This window comes from Nelusetta ayraudi, unplaced genomic scaffold (assembly GCF_046127955.1).
Source record: "Nelusetta ayraudi isolate G7.1 ecotype Tasmania unplaced genomic scaffold, CSIRO-AGI_Nayr_v1 ptg000079l, whole genome shotgun sequence".
In the NCBI taxonomy this organism is placed as follows: Eukaryota; Metazoa; Chordata; class Actinopteri; order Tetraodontiformes; family Monacanthidae; genus Nelusetta; species Nelusetta ayraudi.
The window spans coordinates 1,807,358-1,829,085 of NW_027466129.1; the positions used below are offsets into that span (position 1 = coordinate 1,807,358).

At 44.5% G+C, this 21,728-nt stretch overlaps 2 protein-coding genes across 2 annotated transcripts; both read right to left on the bottom strand.

Moving 5' to 3' along the window:
• Positions 1 to 6,615: 6,615 nt before the first annotated feature.
• ccdc126 (coiled-coil domain containing 126) lies at positions 6,616 to 11,169 on the bottom strand. The gene is made up of 3 exons (XM_076044055.1): positions 10,670 to 11,169; positions 7,788 to 8,397; positions 6,616 to 7,691 (listed from the first exon to the last, which is right to left on the bottom strand). The coding sequence occupies exons 2-3, from the start codon at positions 8,023 to 8,025 to the stop codon at positions 7,447 to 7,449; spliced, it is 483 nt and encodes a 160-aa protein (XP_075900170.1). The 5' UTR covers positions 8,026 to 8,397; positions 10,670 to 11,169; the 3' UTR covers positions 6,616 to 7,446.
• Positions 11,170 to 16,784: 5,615 nt separating this feature from the next.
• On the bottom strand, positions 16,785 to 20,685 carry LOC142900104 (tumor necrosis factor receptor superfamily member 6B-like). Its single transcript, XM_076044154.1, has 4 exons — positions 20,596 to 20,685; positions 19,679 to 20,099; positions 18,934 to 19,107; positions 16,785 to 18,320 (listed from the first exon to the last, which is right to left on the bottom strand). The coding sequence occupies exons 1-4, from the start codon at positions 20,599 to 20,601 to the stop codon at positions 17,890 to 17,892; spliced, it is 1,032 nt and encodes a 343-aa protein (XP_075900269.1). The 5' UTR covers positions 20,602 to 20,685; the 3' UTR covers positions 16,785 to 17,889.
• Positions 20,686 to 21,728: the final 1,043 nt, after the last annotated feature.

Below are 21,728 nucleotides of genomic sequence, written 5' to 3' on the forward strand. Positions count from 1 at the left end.
AATGAAAGAAGTTCCAGCAGCAGCAACAACAACAGCAAACACTGGGACATCCCTACGCGTGGCGCGGGCCCCGCAGCGCATCTTTACCAACGCCAACGAACATAAAGGCTGAGCGGGTCCACGCGCTCACCTTTGGCCCACTTTTTTTTTTTTTTTTTTTCACTCCTACAATTTTTTTTTTAGCAGCCAGCGTCACGAAATGGACGGCGCGCACACGCGTCCGTGTTTCTCAAAAACTCTTTAGACCCGGGCAATAAAACAAAAGAAAAAAAAAATAAACATAAGAAAACAAAAATACAGAAAAAGAAAAGACAAAAATGTACGCGCTGCTGATGAGACGCGGTCACGTGAGCCGCGCAAGGGAAGGAAGGAAGGAGAAGTGAATGTATCGCCGAGGAATGTACAGAGCCCACCCCCCCCTCCCCGCCCAACACACACATGCACACATACACACCCCGTCAGAGCCCCCTCCCCACAGCTCCCATACACTGAATCCATAGGGGGCCTAAGTGACGTAAAGTTTGCGCCTCCAGACTGCATCCATATGCGCAGATTTGGTCGCGGATTCAAGGCAGCGGAGCAGGAGGAGAAAGGGGACAGGGAGACACACAGATTATGGTTTATGGACAGACAGGAAAAGGGGGCGATGGAGGGGAGGGGCAGGGCACAGCTTGTTTAAGTCGAACGCAGCTTTAAAGGGCCACTTTTGGAGCCGCTGGCCGCGTTCCAACATGAAGGTCCAGCAGCAGGTCTTTGCGGAGCCCCCTCAACGCCCGGGACGGAGCCCTGCTGCCCGGTGAGACTCCTTCAACTCCTCCCTCCCGCTGACCCGCGACACAGTGGCTATTGTTGTTGTGGTTGTTGTGTTGTTGTGTGATCCTGACCACGGACACACTCCGTGTAGCCTCTCGAACGCCATGTTTAGGAGTCTCTCTCTCTCTCTCTCTCTCCCTGTCTTTCTCACTCACTCACTCTACCCCCTTTCTCTCTCTCTCCTTCCCTCAAGTCGAGATGTTCTCGCTGCTTTCTCCAGTCCAGGCTTGTTGGTTGCTTGGAGCTGCTGGAGCTCCATCCACGAGGTCTTTGGTTGTGTTGAGTTAGAACACACACACACACACACACACACACACACACACACACACACACACACACACACACACACACACACACACACACACACAGCAACAGCAGCCGCCCATCGAGCCGTTGACTCACTGGCTCCATTTGAGGAGAAAATGGCGGGTTGTTGCCGCTCATAACTTGAGTCCACCCTCGGTTTTTACTCGGTGGTTAAAACCAAGGTAGACTCCAGCCGAATCGGTGTGTTTGTGGTCAGTTTGTCGTCTGTTTGTGTGTAACACCTATTGGACGGACCAGGGAGGGTGTCTCTTTTTTGTAGTTTTTATTTTTTTTGTTCGTTTTTTCTCGTCGCCACGTTTGTCCTGGCAAAAAAAAAAAAAAAAAAAAGTCACATTTTGAGGGAAGTTGGTGTGAAACTTAGCTCGAACTGAATCAGAAAAACCCACAAGACATTCCACATATCATAGCATATTTTTTTTTAGAAGGAAATACTGTCCTGTTGGCGTAAAACAACGTTTTCTGCTTCTAAACACAACTAACTAACTGCTTCTAAACACGTTCCGTCCGCCCGTTTTCTGCCATCGAGGTGAAATTATAAAAATCAGTATAAATATATTTATAGCCAAATTATTTGCTAATTTGCTCATTGTTACGGTAAATCCTGCCCCACATAATTTTTGGCGAGACTCGTGTGTTGCCGTATTTAATTGTTTTCGGTTAAAACATTTATTATTTTGCAATTTTGGAAGTAATAGTGTGAAGTGTTTGATTTTGTGTTGTTGCACACAGCCAGTTAACGTCCATATGTCCAGCCAGAGCTGCTCACGCTGCACGACTTTAATGCTGTAGTTTGTAGTTTATTATTAATGTATAACACCCACCAAAACTCCCATTTGTTGTGCTTTTGTTGTTTTGCTTGTTTCTTTCTAACCTGACACAAAAAACATTCAATATTTTGTCTAATTAATTATTTCAATATTTAGAAAAGGAAAATAATCATGTTGGCTGGCTTCAACCTGTCATCCCTGCACTCTAAGGTTAGTTAGTTTGATATGAAATAATTTTCTTATTTCAGTCTCAATCTGTTTCCATCATTGGCATCATTGGAGAGATTTTGTAAATTATTCTACAAACATTTTACCCTGAAAATTGTAAGTTGGTCTCAAAGTATGGGATTTAATTATCCGTAAACCTAAGGAATCTTTGGAAATAATTTCAGTTTAAAATGTTTCAATTCAAATTTAAGCTTCGTTTTGATTGAAATATCTTATTTTTTTAAACGTGTATTTATTGGCAGAGGGATTAATTTATTTGTAATTTGCTTGTTTTAGATATCCGTGTGTACAAAAGATGAATTATTATTATTATAATTTTGTCTTTCAGCCTATGATGAAATATTTTCTCTGAATGAAGTCAACTAGAAGAAAAACAAATGACAATAAACAACTTCTAAACAAAAAACAGTTAATTACGTTCAACACCCAAGATTGAACACAAACAAATCTTGTTTTTAAATGCTTTTGACGTAATTAAAATGACAGCAACATCTCATTCTGGACATGCTGTGTGTGATGGAGGCAGAAATAGTGTTACAGGTGTTTGCCGTAAGTGTGATTCGGCTGTCCCCCAAAACAGGTAAAATGTCAATGGAAAAGTTAACACAAAGCTTCTTTTTGTCCTGTCACACACACAAAAAAAGAAATCACTCCTTTTTTTTCTTTGACCCTTTCCTGTTTCTTGCAAGTTCCCCCATACAGTTGATGAAAGGTAAAAAAAAAAAAAAAAAAAGTACAACCGTGGGATGGCGAGGACTAAAGAAAAAAAAAAAATCAAGTTTAAAAAAAATTGTAAAGGAAGGATCCATACTTATAATACTGTGTACTATTCTAATGCTTATAAAGGGTTCAGACTGTGTTGTGACAGCAGGAAATCCCACCAATCAGAATCCTCACAAATTTCAGAGGAAAATAATGAAACTACGTCATGTTTTACCACAAATGTGTCTAGTTTTTTTTTTTAATACACTCCCTTCCCCTCAATGCTGTGCAACTCTGCATCTTTGTGGATAGGAAGCAAACTTTTGAGTTTTAGTCAACCGTGCCTACACACACAGACGCACACTTTCAGCTCTGTCACTAGCTGCATACCTGCGTTGTAAGATTGAACAAAAAAGAAAATTACGTGTTGGGAAGTCAGTGGAGAAAGACTTCACACTTTGACCCCTGCGGGTGATTATGGCGCCACCAGGGGCCCCAGCACATGTCTGCAGTGATGATTAACCTCATTTGAATGCAGGGCCAGGTTGCCGGAGCCAAGGTCCTCAGATAAAGAGACCTCCAGCTCCTTCAGCTTGGCCCGCGATTGGCCGATATGTCTTGCGATGGCGCACGCTGTGACCTCGTCAACACAGTTGGAACTTTTATCTTCTAGTTGTGACCTGTGATGCAGCTGCCAAGGTTCTGTGATGAGATGATCCTGCTTGACTGTAAGACAATTGTGTTCTCTTCATTCCTTTTTTTGCAAGGGAAAAAGTGTTTTCTCAGTGGCCCTGTTAAAGAAGGACGAGGAGGCGCACAGTGAGTTTGAAGATTGGGACCCCTGTCAGCCAGATCCTGATCTTATGCTCATTTTTCTCACACCACAACCTACATGACCGACCAATAAACACGAGTTTCAACTGTTTCTTTGTCCAGTTTGTTTTTAAACTCTTGTAAATGCTGTTCTTGTGAGTCTTTTTCTCAAAGTCTCACGCAGCATCCTGGTACCACCTTGGGGGTGTTTTTTTTTTTTTTTTGCACTTAGTCCACCGGTACCAACCCAGACCCAACCTCCATTTCACATATGTGCAGTGGAGGCAAAACTCCAATTCTGACCGATGGACTTTACAGATTCCTTATATATTTATTTGAATAATTATAAAAAACGATATTAAAAAAAGGACACATTAAGAAAACTTGAGAGCGATTGAGACATAAAGAGAGAACCAAACATTGGAAGATGAAAATGAACTCATTCCAAACCAAATTCATCTATTGCTGATGAGGGGATGCCATCAACACCTGGCATTCTTTTACCGAGTCGGCCAAAGGCAGTTGTTTGTCTTTCACAAAACTAAAATCCGTGAAGAGCGTGAATGTAAAATCTGGTGGTCCTGATGGAAGGGCAAAGCCAAACATTCCGCCTTCAAGAAAGAAGAAACACACAGTGCATGTTGGGAACTTTAGAGAAGAAGCTGCAGTATCATCCTGCAATAACAATAAATGAAATGAATGGGGCCTCAAGTGGCAACAACTATATTAAAAGTAGTCAGTTTGCCCGCAGTTTTACCTGGGCGGTGGGAGTGTGAAGCAGACAGGTGAGTGTCTCGGGCTGGAGGCACAAACACGTTATTGTGACACAAATGTTTCCTGTGCGAGCTGGAGAATCGACCTGCTAACCTGTGCCTGAGGTCTGCCGGGACTCCTGAGTGGCTCTGACTGGATCGATGGATGGTGATTGGCTGGCTGTCACTCCTGGACGGGAACAGGACACACCCGCAGACTCCAAGATGGCGGCCCATTCATTTCAATGAAAGTGCCCACCCAGCGCATACAACGAAAATGTTTTTTGACTTCTGCATTAATGGACCCATAGAGCATGCCCAGTAGTGTATCTCCCCCTCATGCCTTTGTAACTCACATGATCTATTTGGCCAATGAGAGAGATTCTGGAGAACGTCACTTAAAGACACGTCAGGACACAGCCGATCAGAACGAGCTCAGACACAGCAGCACGTACGACATTGCGATGTCGTAGAAAAATCTACAATAGAAAGATTTGCTATGAACCGCGTTTAAGGTCACAGTTGTCCAGTCAGCCATTTTAAAGGCGTTTAATTTTGTATTGCGGTCTATGGGAAAAATGCTTTTAGGGATCATGGGATTTTATTTTTTGCTGCAGTACCTCGAGTGGCCACTGGGAGAAAAAAATCGGCGCGGCGCCACATTGCTAGTCCGGTATCCGGTTCTTATATTACTATATCCATGCACATCCATGGAACAGGACCATGTTCCGAGTGCATCATGGGAAGAAGCAGTGAAACGAGTCCGCTGACGTCACTCACAGGGAGCCCGACAGTTTCCACTTCCAGGGCAACCTGGTGCTGGCGAATGACATAGGGCCACGGCAGCCATCTAGTGGTGAAAAAGGCTTATCGCACGCAAGGAAACAAATAGTATGTTGAGTTGAGTCGAATTCCTTTTTTTTTTTTTTTTTGAAAACAAATACCTGTCGTTACAGATATTCGAAAATGCTTTAGTTTCAACGGTTGAACGGTATCAGTACCATCCACACAAGAGACCTTTAATCTAAGTTGGAATAATGTTTCAAAACAGCAGCAAAAAATTTAGAATAATGCTAGGCCATACAGCGTAGACGACGCATTATATGACGGGTCAATTAATTAATCTATTTCAGGTTATGCGATGCCTTCATGGTTTGTCACATTCTTGGAGGAAAAAATAAAGAAATAAAAGGAGAGTCACAACTCCCAAATTTATAAAAGGTGCTTTCATACCAAAAACAGTGCTTTTTCTACAACACGTTCGGAAGTAAACGAATTAAATATTCAGCAAGAGACGTGTCTTTCACCAGTGTTGGAAAAAAAAAAAAACATTAAAGAAAAAATTCGCTACGTTGCAGACACGAACCGGAAGCTAATCAACGTCACTTCCGGGCGACTTTATTTTTATTTCAGGCGGATGGCAAATGCGGAACCTAAACAATTCACTTCTCTGCCTTTCAAAGACACACGGCAGTGTCAGGCAAAATGCGATATTCAACTAGCCAAGCCTGGCCTTTAGCTTGCAAATAGCGGCGACCGCCGGTTAAAAAAAACCTAACGTTATTTGGCTATTGGCGGCAAAATAGAGCGTGATGGAACATTTTCGACTACTTACCACCTACCTGACTTCCTGATTTTCCCATCTTTGACCTCGCTTGCTTTTTACCCAACACTGGCGCAAATATGGCTGCTGTTTTCATACTTTTATTTATTTATTTTTGCTGTGTGATTAGGTACAATCGCGGGGTAGGAAGATGACTGGAGGGAGGCCCGCGAGGTCGCTGCAGCGCAAGTACACGCACAGCGGGGACGCGACGTCACGTCCGGTAGCGCTTGCTCCCGTTTCCTACAGAAGGAAAACATGAAAAATAAACTGGAAGTGCAACTTGACACGAGTTTTTAACGAAATATTAACAAATTATTACCGCAGTTTATTTTGTGTCTAATCGTGATATTGAAGTGGTTATTCACAAAGAAGCGTTTAAATGTTTTTTTTTGACAATTCAGATTCTGATGATTAAATAATTCAAATTAGTTGACTTTGTAAAACTTGTCTAATGGAGTTGCTGTGTGGTCGATGATTGACAAAAATCTAATTTTCATCATGAACCAAAAACGCTTTGTATTGAGTTTGTATCGCATCAAATAAAGAAGCACCATAACCATCAGCAGATTCAATAATTCCCCCCAAACAGGAGCAAAATATGTCCACATCAGTTTTTCAGGACGTAGTCAGGATTTATTTTTTCTATGCCTTGCTTTGTATTTCTGAAACGTCTTTCTTGTCACAGTGTAACTTGACCCCTGAACGAGTTTAAGGAGTATGTCAGTCATCTGACCAGCAATAAAGGGCTACAGATGGGACACAAAAAAGTACATTCAAGTCGATCCTCCCTGCTGACACACACACACGAACACATACGTTTACGTCATGTTGATATTCTGCCACAGCTTTACTCCCAAAGGCGGCAGAGTGCAAGTAACATTCTTTGGATCGTGTCTGAAATTAATTGTACTGTTTAATTATTCCTAAATTAACTTAACATTATTACTCTTATCATTAGCTGGACCAGACAACAGGGATATAGACTTCAATTAAACAAACATAAGCCGTGGTCACTATGAGAACCTACAGTCTAAATTAATTGTGCAGTTTTGCGTGAGGGAACTTGTGTTGTGTGTCAGACTTGAACGGGCTTTGAAGCTGCAAACTCAGATTAAATGCTGCATCTGCTGAAACAGTCACAGAGAAGAAGAACCAAATGGTGGCGTTAGAAAATATGAACAAAAAGTGAGCCAAAAAAATGAAATAATAAAGAGTATAAATACAAAAATATGCTGGCTACTTTCAGTAAAGTCAACTTAAATTCAGCAAACAATCATATAGAGCCTAATGAAGGACGTCCATCCATCCCTCTTCAAGACAGGCTGCACAGTTCCAGTCTGCAGCGGGGTGGGATGTTCATGTCCCACTATTGCTTGTCACCTGTCTGATGAAAACGCACCAGTCGATAAGGTTTGCTAGGCTGATTTCAGAGATGAGCTCATTGATGGGGCCGCTGCAGAATGTGTTTGTGAAGGCGTGACATCCCCCCTGGTCTGCTGCCGGGCATCTCTTGTTTGAGGGGTTTCTGCAAGGCAGCCATGGCAGAGGACAGAAGGATGCCCCCCGCTGCTTGGGAGGTGTTGGCAGAGGACACGTTGACCACTGACTCCAGTTTCCCCTCCAGTTTGACCAGCCGTGTCAGAATGTCGTCCAGCAACACAGCGATAGTCCTCTTAAGATCAGCTGCACGCAAAGAAACAACATTTCAAAAACCAGATCAGTTTGTTTTTTTTTATCCTCGACGAGCAGTCGTGACTCCTCTGGGTATTAATATCTTACCATAACCAGCCATGGAGGTCCCCTGCGGTCCCCCCAGCGCGTTGTGATTCTCCTCCGTCAGCACCCGGACGTACTGGCGGCTGAGCTGCAGGATCTGCTCGCGCAGCTCGCTGCTGCTCTGGTGGCGCGGCTGCTGCACCGTGTAGCGCAGCAGCATGAGTCCCCAGGCCAGGCCGAAGAGCAGCAGCAGCACGCTCAGCTTCTGAGACATGTTCCTGCGCAGGAGAGCGCCCAGCATGGTACCGACCAACCGACACCCCGACAGTCCCACCGCAGAGCGGAGTTAGCGGCGGCGAGTCTGGGGTTGAAAGTAAATCTGCTTTTTCCTTTTACTGACTAACTGCTCAGTTAATCCCTCTGGGGAAAAAGTCTCTTTTTAGCCGTCTGAAGGTCAAAGTCTGCGACAAAGCATGCTTGGAAAGCAGCAAGGGGTCTGTCGCCCCTTGCAAAAACAAAAAACAAAAACACAAACACGTTCCCCCGACTCTTAGAGCTTCTGTCCAGGATCTGGACGGAGATTGAGGGACGAGGCTGACAGACACTGGCAGTTAGGAGTGATTGGGCACCTGTGACCTGGCGTGGAGGAGGCGTGGTCTGCAGACATAGTGGACTAGAAGGGAGAAACACATGAGAGAGAAAAAAAAAATATTGGACAAAGGGCAACAACAACAAAAAACCACACCATTTCACATTTGTAACAGACCTTTGAGACAAATTGTGTTAATTTTTTTATTATCATTAGCGAAAAAGAGCAAAGACTGAGGCAGCAATGGAGCAATGCCACTGAAAATTAACACTATGAAAGTTCTGGGGGAGTGAAAAAAAAAGCATATTTAGCGCTCTGTTTACAACACATCACTCTGCTGGATCTTCCACAGGTGTGGGAGAAGTGGGAATCTTTACCTTTTGTGCTATCACAAATGCAGAACTGTGTGCATTTTTACACACACTTTCTAAAAATGTAGAACTAGCAAAAGGAAGTAGATCGGGTGGACACCGACAAACATCAATCAGCAGAGGAACAGTAGCTTTTGCACGATACGGGACCTTCAAACTGCATCGTATGTGTAAGACTTTACGCCTCCAACCGCCTCATCACTATTAACAACTTTGAGCCGGTGTGTGTCTGCATGCACCGGAGTGATGGCACACGGCAACTATTAAATGAGCTTGTGGTCGGGCGGCGCAATAAGCCATAAATTAACACCTTTCTCCGCCCTGGGCACCTGACTAGCAGGTCAGTTTTCACCAGAGCCACTTTCCAGCTTCCACCCATCAGCACACAGGAGGCGCCGAGGGACATCGCCCCGCTGGTCCCACGTCCCCAACAGGTCATTTGACTCACTGGTTGACACAGACGCACAAAGCTGGTGGAAATTAGGCTATCGTTTGTCAGTTTTCACAACTTTTGTTTGCCAGGTCACTCCCGCCCCCCTGGGGGCGTGGCCACGACAGCCGAGGTCAGAATGGGGACGGAGGCCGCGGGAATTAATTATGAAAAGGAAAGGTAATTGAATCCATTTGGCAACGCTTCACAGTATGTATCCACACACACACACACACACACACACACGCACGCACGTCCTTTTTCTGACCTCGCTTCTCTGCTGCATCAGCAAAACAAGCTGTGGAAATTCTCACCAGGTGGTTAAAGTCAGTTGACACAATCAGATCCGCCTTCGTCAAACTACTGTATTTAGACAAGATTATGACTAGGAGTTCAAACAAGCCAATTGCTCTGGAGAGAAACAGCAGCAACAGACAATAGCTGCACAACATAACCAGAAAAAAATAAAACTAATGTCAGTGTCATCAACATATGTGTATGTGTAAAGAGCCTGCAGCAATAACAGAGTGATTAGTGTGATGTGGTAGTTAGAGGGAGGGTCAAAGTGGGGTCATAAAAATACTATTGTGACCAATAAAGTTGAGATGTCGTCATGCAGCTGAGCTGGTTAAGCATCAGTGGTAAGATTCTCACTTTAATCCAGACCAGATCGATTAGACACCAGTTTGTGCACTGTATTTAAATTCAAACCTGATTCATTTAAGTTCAAACCTGACTTATAGTGAATCAACTGGAACGATGGCACTGGATTTAGAAGGCTCGTTGACCATTGACCCCCCTCGGTTATTGTTTTTATTGCCGCCTCATCTACTATTTTCCATAATTTGAGGCCTTTAACGACATTTAGGAGAGGGTTGGGTTTTATTAGGAGGGTTCTGGGACACAGTTCAACACTGGGAGCAGCTGGGATTATAAGCTTTCATTTTGATCTGCTTCACTGTCCACGTGTACATACGTATATACTGTATATGTATTTAAATTTTTTTTAGATATTAGTATGCAAGCTATAATAAACCTCATCCATCCAACTGGGACATTGACATAAAACCATCTCTGCAAGTACAACATTGACTCCTTGCGGCTGCCACACACGTCATCGCACAGCTTATGGGCTCACAGACAGTCTCGGGTCAGCGAAGATGCGTCATGGGAACGTCAAAGGTGAATAAAGGTAGCTATAAACACAATTCTGTGGCTTCTGCAGGTTCAAACATTATCAACAAGACAGCACCTCTTCGACAGAGACCACCGAGAAACTTTGCAGACTTTGCTAAAAACAAACTTATCACGATGCATCACAAAAGTCGAGTGTCAGTTTGTTAATCAAGGAATTTGGGCATTTTAAATCCATGTTTAACTATTAGAATTCATCAGTAGTCGCTAACGATGTTAGCTAGTTTGACAGCGGCGGAACTTGTAGGCGACTGAAAAAGAAGAAGATACAAGACAGTTCCGACCAAGGGATTCATTACAGCTAAATTAAAAGGGGGAAGGAGTCCACTGTGTGTGTCTGTGCGTGCGTGCGTGCGGTTACCTGGAGGACGAGGTCGCCAACACCGCGCACTGGAGCCGAGGAGACGCGGCGCCCCGGTAGAAGCTCCAGTTGCTGCTGCCGCTGCTGCCGCCGCTGCTGTCGCCCCTGACGGCCACCGTAGAGACGCTAGAAAGACTTTCTACCCAGGGCTGGCGCCGCTACCGCAGGGTAAACTTCCACGGCTGGAGAACCTGAGCAACCCGCACTACTGATGTTGTCTCCCGAGGAAGCGGTCCGTTCTCCGACCCTCCTGCTCGCCGCCAAAGTATGGGGCGCAATTCTTTTTCAGGCGTTCAGCAGTGGCGCCGCCGACTGTCATGGCCACCCCCACCTCCTACCGGACGTCAACTGAAGTGCGTCATCATCACTGTGGCCTTATGGGAAATGATGTCCACAGAGGAGGGTGGAGGGGTGGCGAATTTGGCAGAGGGAAGCTAGCAAAAGTGTCCTTGGTGTGTCATAAAAGTGTGAAGGGTTTGAGGTTAACATCAGTTGCTCTAGTTATAGTCCCATTCAAAGCGCTTTGTTTGCTTAGCACTATACATAGCGTAACTACTTGCAGTTTCGCCTACACGCCGGTAGAGGGCGGTCTCACCATGGCAATATGACAGTCGAATGTGTGAATAAAAAGTGGATATGAAACGTAGTTTGCCCTCAATATTAAAGCAAGTGTGGTACAGTTAGTTGTGACTGACTTGAGTGGATGAACCAACTATCTTTCGGTTCACGACAATCTGCGCTCCCCTTTGGCACTGTTGTTATGTTTGTTGGGTAGTTTAGTAGGTAGTAGCTTCACACCTCTTCAGGTCACTTTCATCACTTAGCACTACTACTTTAAAAAGGAAAGAAAGAAAGAAAGAAAGAAAGAAAGAAAGAAAGAAAGAAAGAAATAGTACAATTTCATGTGGCTTTTCTGGATGTGTGTGCATGTCTAGTTTGAGCACTAGATGGAGACAAGTAGCCGTTACACTTACAGTTTCCCACTCGAGTAGACTCAGCAAAGCTTGAAGTTGTCAGGCTGATCATTCAGTAGTTTGGACACTTAAACATGAGTGTGTCATTGGTGTGTATTATTCTTATTATTCTTAGTATGTTGTTGTTGTTTTATTGAAAATACTATAATACAACAACGACAACAACAACAACAAGTAACCAGCCTCATGTCCACACAGCACATGAGGCTAATATGAAAATACAAAGCTGCACATGTTGTACATCTCTGTGTTTGCTGCGCCCTCTGTATTACAAGTCGTGTATCTTTACGGTCAAGTCAAGGTTAATCGGACGGGGTTTCCAGCGTTTCCAGCTGGTGACCCAGGGACATCAGGTGGCGTCGCCCTCACGTCCCCATTACAGTTCAGAGGAAGCTAGCAGGCGCAAGCAGGCGGCGCTAACAGGCGCTAATCCCCGGCCGGGTCATACCAGACTCTGAAAATGGTAGCCATTGTCTCCCTGCTTGGCACTCAGTATTTGAGGTTGGAATTGTGGGTTTAGATGACCCAATGATTCCCGACTGCTGCCCACCGCTCCCTCAGGGTATGAGTCAAACGCGTAGGACAAATGTCGCATCATTCGGGATGTGACTGCGGTCAAGCCAGCCAACAGTTCGGGAAAAGCGTTCGAGCCAGCAGACACTCGCTTTCTGCTTGCTTTGTGTACACCAGGTATTACGGTAACTGCTCCGTTCGCGGAGGGAGAAGCATGTCTCTGTACTGGATTTAAGATGAACATTTCTGAGAAATTCGTAGTTTTCACTCCATGATTCCACAAAAGGCTGGTAGTACATCATCTCAGGATGCTCCACAATAATTCAGACATTTCTGATGTAGCATTTCGAAATAAAGTTCTTCCAAAAATGTGATTTTATGGTTTTACTGTACTGGATTTCAGATGAATTTTTCTGGAAAATTCCTAGTTTTCACGCCACGATTCCACCGCAGGCTGGTAGTACACCTCACCAGGATGCTCCACAATCATTTTCAGATATTTCTGATGTAGCATTTCAAAATAAAGTTACAGTCACTGGGAATTTAACTTTAAACTTAACAGCCGGCGCTCACAGGTGCTAGCAGGCTTGTCCCTTCAACAAACTCCTGTCAGTGGAAAATTCCACTTTGCTTCAACAACAAACAGGCTCGTCCTCGTCGCCTCTCACCGCCACAACTGACAAAAAACCGACAACAACTCAAGACGTGACGTCACAGCCGTTTCGACTCTGACCTTCTGTTATTTCCAACTTTCAAATTATTGTTTCCGCTGATGTCACTGTTTACTGTGCGTGACAGTTGCTGTCCCAATGCAACCCGCGGTGTTCCCTTGGAATGTCCGGGATGACTCACACAGGAGGCGGGGCCAATACGTCGATACCTGGATAGTCTACATTCCAGGTGTTATAGGTGTACATATCGGTACCAAAAGTTTCCAGTGTGACCTTCTAACAGTTGACCTTCCACTGTTCTTATGAGTCAGACAACGGAATATCTTCACTATGTGAGCTAGTTTCCTCCTGTAGTGTGGCCAGGGTTCAGGGGGACATTACATTTACTACAGAAAAGAATAGAATGCCTTTATTATTCACACATTGGGGAAATTTGCATAATTACAGTAGCAATATAGCGTAAAGACAAGTAATTATATCAACTAAAAATAAATAAATAAAATGAAATATATATAGATTGAGAAAGGAGAAAAAACAAACAAGATATTTACATTTCATGGACAGTTTCAATTTCAATCTTTGAGTGTCTTGTTTCCACCAAGAGCAAAAATCCAGCCAATCGTGGAGTCTCAAATAAACACAACCTGACAGCCTGACTGGGACTGGGATGTCTGGTGTTGAGATCCAGCAGTGTGTGTCATCATCCTGCAAGAGTTGTGCGACCTTGAGCCCCTGGTGACTGACCAACCAGCGCTGCTTCCACACCTGCATGTTTTCATTTAATCTCCTGCCTGCTGCTGCTGCTCCAGAAAACCATAATATGCCATCAGCTGCAGTGCTGGTGTCACCTTTATAGGATGTTGTTTTTATTTTTGAAAAAAAAGCAAGAAAAAAAGCTGTCAGCTCTCAGCTTTCACAGAAATTTACTTCTTATCTTAGAGGGTTGAGATCCACTCACTCATTTGTCCATCCATCCATCCATCCATCCATCATCTATCCATCGATTCATCTATCCATGATCATCATCCATCCATCCATCATCCAGCCATCCATCTATCCATCATCAATTATGCATCCATCCATCATGAGGTGATGCAAGATTTAAATCTCCAAAAGTTTGGGGAGGTTCTTGCGTTTTCACACTTGATAACAAAGTCCAGCTGTCTCTGCCCAGTGTGAGTGAATAGTTTGGTCATTACAAACTCTGATGTCACTCCCTGCTGAAACCAAAAACTACCCTGCCAAAAACATACTATCCCTACATCGTCACTCGGGAAGATAACCAATGCTGCAGCTGCTGTCATTGTGAAACTACTCCCCCTCCTCTGCTTGTCTTGGTCTCATAATGGGGCTTTTTAAAGCTCCATAATGAACTTCACCTTCCTCCCAAAAGACCTGAACATCTGACTGATCTCATTGTTGCTCTCCAGTTTCTCACCATTACTTTTCTGGGGTTTTCCAGTCCTCTGTGACTCGTGACTTTGTGTATTTCGTCTGTTATAGTTTATTTTTGCATCATCCAACGGCCCTGTGGAAGAACATGTTCATCATAGAAACGCTAGTACTCATTTTGAGAGTTTTCAGCAAATTGGACTCTCTGACCTTAATTCTCTTATCTCCTCTGCAAAATTGACCACTAGTCTGTTGGACCCAATCCCAACTAAACTTTTAAAGGAGGTATCACCATTACTTAATAGTGTCATACTTAGAATAATGAACCAGTCTTTATCCACAGGTTTTGTCCCTCAATCCTTCAAGGTAGCTGTAATTAAACCACTTATTAAAAAAACAAACCTGGATACAAGTGTCCTGTCCAACTTGAAACCTTCCATTTCTGTCTAAGATTTTAGAGAAAATAGTTGCCAGGCAGCTTAATGACTATCTACATGACAACAATCTATTTGAGGTGTTTCAGTCAGGTTTTAGGAACAATCACAGCACCGAGACTGCATTGCTAAAGGTGAGTAATGACCTCCTGATGGCATCTGACAGTGGTCTTCTTTCTATTTTAGTTCTTCTAGATCTGAGTGCTGCATTTGATACAGTTGACCACAGCATTCTTCTTAGAAGACTCGAGGACGTTATTGGCATTGAAGATCAAGCCTTAAATTGGTTTAGATCTTATTTGTCTGACCGCTTTCAATTTCTGTATGTCAATAATCACTCATCAGAACGTAAGAAGGTTAGTCATGGAGTCCCTCAAGGGTCTGTTCTTGGACCACTCCTCTTTAACATTTACATGTTACCCCTTGGTGATATCACTAGACGGCATAACATCAGTTTCCACTGTTATGTGGACGACCCACACTTATATCTGTCATTTAAAGTCGATGAAGCATGTCATTTAGCTAAACTAGAGACTTGCTTAAGCGACATCAAAACTTGGATGACTCAAAATTTTTTGATGCTCAATGCCAGCAAAACAGAGGTTATTATTGTCGGCCCAAGGCAGCTTAGAGACAAAATTTGCCATGGTCCCGTTAGCTTAAACAATACCACTTTTGCCTCGAATGACGCTGTAAGAAAGCTTGGGGGTAATTTTCGATCAGGACTTGACATTCAACTCCCATATTCAGAACGTAGCAAGGACAGCTTTTTTCCATTTAAGAAATATTGCTAAAATTAGAAATTTCTTATCTTTCAAAGATCCAGAAAAAAAATCATTCATACTTTTGTTGCTTCTAGGCTAGATTACTGTAATTCCATATTATCAGGGTGTCCAAAATCTTCCCTTAGGACCTTACAATTGACAGAGAATGCTGCTGCGCGTCTACTTACTGGGACTAGGACGAGGCAGCACATTACACCAGTTTTAGCATTTTTACATTGGCTTCCTGTTAGATCTAGAATTGAATTTAAGATCTTGCTAATAACTTATAAAGTTCTTCACTCTCAGGCTCCTTCCTACATTGAAGAACTTATTGAACCTTATCATCCTCCAAGAGCCCTTCGCTCTGAGGATTCAGGACTTTTGGTAGCTCGTAAAGTCTCTAAAATTAGATCAGGGGGTAGGAGTTTCAGCTTTTTGGCTCCTTTATTTTGGAACCATCTTCCGGCCTCGGTGCAGGGGGCAGACACCGTTAGTTTATTTAAGAATACACTTAAGACCTTCCTCTTCCATAAAGCTTACAGTTAGTATCTACCCACCGTCAGTTATGCTGCTATAAGCGTAGGCCGCTGAGGGAGATCTTTCTCTCCTGTTAAAGGGATTGTCACTCTGTGCAGGTGGAGCCTCTATCGCTTTTTCCTCTCCACCTGTAGTACCGATTATTTGCATGATACTGCCGCAGTCTCTGTGTGTCTCCAGCAGGTGAAGACCACGACGCCCAGAGCTGGAGAGTGCGGCCCTGGGAGTCTTAGACGAGGACTGGATCTCATGGCAGATCATGGACCATTATGGACTCTTGCCCTCCCAAACATAAACAAGCGCATTCTACATGGACAGCAAACACAGACTAACAGACTCTACATGGACAGCGACTGTACCACCCCACCACTCACCATTTGGGCCTATCTAGATTCTAGAATGTTTTGATGTATATGATACAAAAACATCCACTTCTATACATATTTTAATTATTTATTCCTATATATCTGCATCTATTGTTTATTGTGAGAGCTTTAACCCTGCAACTCACTCTGACCTGTCTGCCACTCTGGCTACTTCTATCTCTATCTCTGTCTCTCTCCCTCTCTCTCTACAATTTTTGAATTTCCTTCTCACCCCAACTGGTCATAGGCAGATGATGGCCCTCTGGAGTCCGGATCTGCTCTAGGTTTCTTCCCACAGGGGAGTTTTTCCTGGCCACTGTCGCACTTGCTTGCTCTGGGGGCCCGGTTGGTTCTCTCTGATTGTACAAAGCGCTTTGTGACGTCTTTGGACGTCTCAAATAAAAGTTGATTGATTGGTTGATTGACATGGACAAAATATGAATAAAATGAAGAACATTCCACAAGTGAGAATTTTGTTGTATCTATTTTTTTAATCATATAATATTAAGAACAAAAAGGCCTTAAAAAAGAAACAATTACAGTTAGCATCTTAGTTTCATAGCATACTAGCATCTTAGCATCGTAGCATCCTTCCTATGAACACCTAAAAGTCGCTGAACAAAACACCTGCGGTGGAAGTGACTGACGCTCCTCCAGCCGGTGGAGATGAAAGAAGAAGAGTGGGTCGGTTGATGGTGCTGCCCTCTACCTGCGCTCCTCCAGCCTCGCCTCGACCCTCTGCTGCCCCCTACAGGATCTCCTCCAGCCTGGCCTCCATCCTCTGCTAGCTCCTCTAGCCGGGTCTCCACGCATTTGCGATAATATCGCGATAGGACAAAACAAGATTTTCTAACCGCAAAGACTGCGATTTGGTTGAGTCGAGTTCTGGTCACGTGACTTGCGAGCGGCACGAAGCAAAGCAAAGCAGGTAGTGAGAGGAGTCGATGCTGTGACGAGCTGAACGGACGAAGCTACACGTAAGGAAAAGGTCTTCCTGGTTGCCACAAACTGGTGGCCGTAGTTTAGCAAAAAAGTGTCGGGAGAGATTAAAAAAAAATGCCGAACGACTACCGAAGCACCAAGGACCACAACAGTCGGAGTTGTCTTCGCTGGCAGCGAACCGCTGCCTCGTACGTTCGCACCTTATAGCGATTTTAACGCTGCTAGTGTGTTAACATCGGTTGAGTGAAGCTGTCGCTGTTTCGTGCTTTGTGTGGACCTAAACAAAATCCTTCTAAGCCCTATCAAGATGTCTTGCAAAAAAACAAAACAAAAACACTAGTAGATAAATAAAGGGTCTTTCATATCAATTCATGCTTTATTTTGCTTTTATCTTAACATTATCCTAGCCTATAAAAAAAATAACAATTTGTGTATAATAAATCTGATATGTAAATTATAATACATATCATTTTTTGTTTGTTTGTGGAAAAATACATGAGAGAAAGACAAAAAAAAAAAAACATAATCGCAAATTAAATCGCAATCGCAATATTGAGGGAAAAAAAAAAATCGCAATTAGATTATTTTCCATAATCGTTCAGCCCTAGTCTCCACCCTCTGCTGCCCACTATAGGTGCTCCTCCAGCCTGGTTTCCATTCTCTGCTTTCCCCTACAGGTGCTCCTCAAGCCGGGCCTCCCGCCTCTACTGCCCCCTACAGGTGCTCCTCCAGCCTGGTCTCTACCCTCCGCTCCCCCCTCCAGGTGCTCCTCCAGCCGGGCCTTCACCTGCTGCAGCTTCTTCTCCAGCCTATCGGCTGCCCGCTGCAGCCTCGCCCTCCTCAGCAGCTCCGGCAGCCTCCAGATGTCCTCCGCCGTGGCCGTGTGGACCAGCCACTCCGTGATGCGTTCACTGACGCCCTCGACGGCGGGACCCGAGCTGTGCTCTCTCTCTGCTCCTCCTCCAGACATGTGGTGCAGCAGCAGCCGCAGGCGGCGGCCCGGGATGTTCTGGTGCAGGAAGAAGGCCGGCAGCATGTCCCGCAGGTAGTAGGCCGCATCTGTTAAGTTAACAACAAAGTCATCAATTTATACAAATGTTAAGTTTCTTGTTTTTTTCCTTTTCTTGTCTTTTTCCTCTTTTTAATAATTCTGACAATAATCCCAAACAAGCAGCTCTTTATGAAGACTTCTGCTCTAAAGGTGTGAAAGGCACTGAACAGTTTGGACAAAAATATTTTATATTGACCAAAAATGGCAACCTGTAAAAAGATAATCAATCAATCAATCAATCAATCAATCAATCAACCAATCAATCAATCAATCAATCAATCAATCAATCAATCAATAAAATACAACAACACCTGAAAGTGGTGAAGATTTACTCACATTTAACAATTTGATGATACGTTTTAATGAGTGCGCGAAATACAGGGGGATCGGACCACCCTGAATAACCCATGAGACCCCCTTGAAAGCCTCAAAGTAAAAAAAAAAAAAAATATATATATATATATATATATATATATATATATATATATATATATATATATATATATATATATATACACACAAATTAAAAATAATACATTAAAAAATGTCAATAATAGTCACTAAAATGTCTTTAAGATCATTTTGTCTAACATCAAATTCGGGTCAAAGACCGGGCCTCACCTTGGGACCCGCCCGGGCTGCTGCACACGCTGTCGTGCCACGTGGTGCCATTGAGCAGCTGCAGCTGTGTGGAGCCGCAGAGGCGGTGCGACAGACAGACAGACTGCGCCGAGGAGGCGCTGGAGAAGGTGCCGGCAGGGCAGAGTTGGCAGCGGGTGTCCTCGGTAGCGGTGCCTAGAGGAGGAGCAGCCACACACACACGCACACACACACACGCACACGCACACACACACACACACACACTGACACTGAAGAAATAATAAATACTTTTTTCCCTCCTTGCTAATGGCGAGCCTGGTGCAGTTGCTAGAGTTGAGCTACAGGGGGCAGCAGTGGCTGCCGGCTCGATCATGTCCGGACTAATTCCTGGAAAGAGCTGCTGAGTGGATACACCAGTTGAGTAACTCAGCAGGGCTGAGCTCACTTTTTAGGAAAAACAAAACATTTCTAAGAAACTCATTAAAGTCCATCCATCCAACACTCACTTCATCCTGAACTGGAATAAAACAAATCTAAATAGGCAAATTTTGCAAGGAAGAAAGGAAAAAATGAAGTGTGATGAGCATATTTGTTATTTTTTAATAAAAAAAGAAAAGAAAAGGAAAAGAAAAAAACTACGTAAAAAAATAAGTGTGACAAGCCCTTTCCCCCCCTTTTTTTCTCTTTTTTAAAAAGAAGAAAAAAACAAGTGTGACGAGCAGGCTTCTACAGTCTGACCCCCTGACCCCTGTACCCCTGACCCTACCATTGAGCAGCACGCTGTGGCCAATGGGGCAGCTGCTGTGGCGGTGGCACATGCCGGCCTGGTGGCGGTAGTAGAACCCTGGTCGGCAGCGGCAGCGGGAGTCCTGCTGGGCCGAGCACGGCCGCTCCGCCTCCTCACCGGCGCCGCCACATGTCGAACAGCGCAGGCAGCGGCTGATGTGGTTCCACAGCTCGGTGAAGAAGCCCGGGGGGCAGGGAGAGCACTGGCTGGACCGGCCCGCGGAGCAGCCAGCGCTCAGGTACGTCCCCGGGGGACAGCTGGAGCACTGCAGCCGCTCACCAGTAGCCCGGTCCTGGAACCAGAAGGTGGGCGCGGCCGACTGGCTGAGGGAGGGGGTGGGGGGGAGGAGGAGAAGGAGGAGGTGGAGGAAGAGGAGCCTCAGGGGGCTGGAGAGGAGCATCTGGGGGAGAGGTGTGAGAGTCAGAAGTAACCAAGAATCAATTCATCCACTCATCCAACCACTCACCTACACACCCATCCACTCGTCTATCCACTCACCTACACACCCATCCACTCGTCTATCCACTCACCTACACACCCATCCACTCATCCAACCACTCACCTACACACCCATCCACTCGTCTATCCACTCACCTACACACCCATCCACTCGTCTATCCACTCACCTACACATCCATCCACTCGTCTATCCACTCACCTACACATCCATCCACTCATCTATCCACTCATCCACCCATCCACTCATTTGCACATTCATGCACTCATCTACACATTATCCATTTATCAATCCATACATCTATCTATTCATTCATCTATCCACTCATCCATCCATCCATCCACTCATCTGTACATCCATCCATCCATCCATCCATTCATCTATACATCCATCTATTCATCCATCTTTCCACTCATCCCTTCATCCCTGCCTCACTCACCGTCATGGCTGCAGTCAGTGATGCTCCTCTCAGCTTCTCCAGTCTTATTTATAGAGCTGCTCGGTGGGGGAAGCCCTGCTGCTGCTGCTGCTGCTGCTTCTGATGATGTCATCACGAGTCATCAGTTCAGTCACTGTTTACCTGGACAACGGGGACAGGGAGAGGGAGGGGAGGGCAGGGTGGTACCAGCCGCCAGTTAGCTGTGTCTATGGTTCCACCTGGTTAAGGTTTGCTTGTTTTCAGGTTTTGGGTTTTGTTTTGTTTTGTGTGTCTGTGCATGAGTGAGTGACTTCCTCTGCGTGTAGCAACATGTGTCACAATGTCTCAATAACATTTCAGTGTTTTGTTGTCGTCCAATGACGAGGAAGAGAAGAGAAAACAAACACACTGTGCGGCCCAACATGTACATACACACAGTGCGTTTGTGTGCGTGTGCGTGTGCGTGTGTGTTTGTGATTGAGTGACTCATCCTCCAAAGTGTTTTTGTTTTTTGTTTTTTTCAGGAACCTTTCAGGTTCATCTATCAGAAGACAACATTTCAGGAACAATTTCATCCAAACAAACAACAACCTACATGATGAAACATATTTCATCCTCCAACCTGCTGTTGATTTTTTTAAACTTTTGATTTCTCTGCGTTCAACGCTGGATTTGTTCTCCACATTTTCTTCTTTTTTATTTGGGGCCGGGTGGGGCCAAAACATCACGAAGGACCTGACTTGAAACTGCCACGTCACGGCAGTGGTCCAAAGGAACCTTTATGGAGGCACAATAGAGAGTGTCATGACAAGCAGCTTCACAGCCTGGTATGGCAGCTGTACGGACAAAGACCTAAGAGATCACTGGGTGAGCTGCCCAATCTGGAGGAACTCTACACCCAGCGTTGCCTCAACAAGTCTCCGAGGATAATTAACGACCCCACCCCGACAAAAGTCCGTTCTCTCGAAAGTCAAACAGAGTGAAGGGACACAAGATCCTCTCAGACCACACAAGCAGGCTGAGGAACAGGTTTCTTTTTCCCCACAAGCCATCAGACTGCTAAATGACAGTGTCATGAAATGTGCAATAACTCTTTGCACCTTGCACTTTGTTTTTATTGTTTATTTATTTAATGTTTTTATTGTAATTGTCTT

Bases quoted from the DNA above. Each gene is read 5' to 3' on its own strand.
- ccdc126 (XM_076044055.1), bottom strand. From the start codon at position 8,025: ATGCTGGGCGCTCTCCTGCGCAGGAACATGTCTCAGAAGCTGAGCGTG. The intron at 7,692-7,787 runs GTAAGATATTAA...CTTTGCGTGCAG, and splicing joins GACCTCCATGGCTGGTTATG to CTGATCTTAAGAGGACTATC.
- LOC142900104 (XM_076044154.1), bottom strand. The intron at 19,108-19,678 runs GTAGGGTCAGGG...CTCCTCCTCTAG, and splicing joins CCACAGCGTGCTGCTCAATG to GCACCGCTACCGAGGACACC. The intron at 18,321-18,933 runs GTGAGGCCCGGT...TTAACTTAACAG, and splicing joins CAGCCCGGGCGGGTCCCAAG to ATGCGGCCTACTACCTGCGG.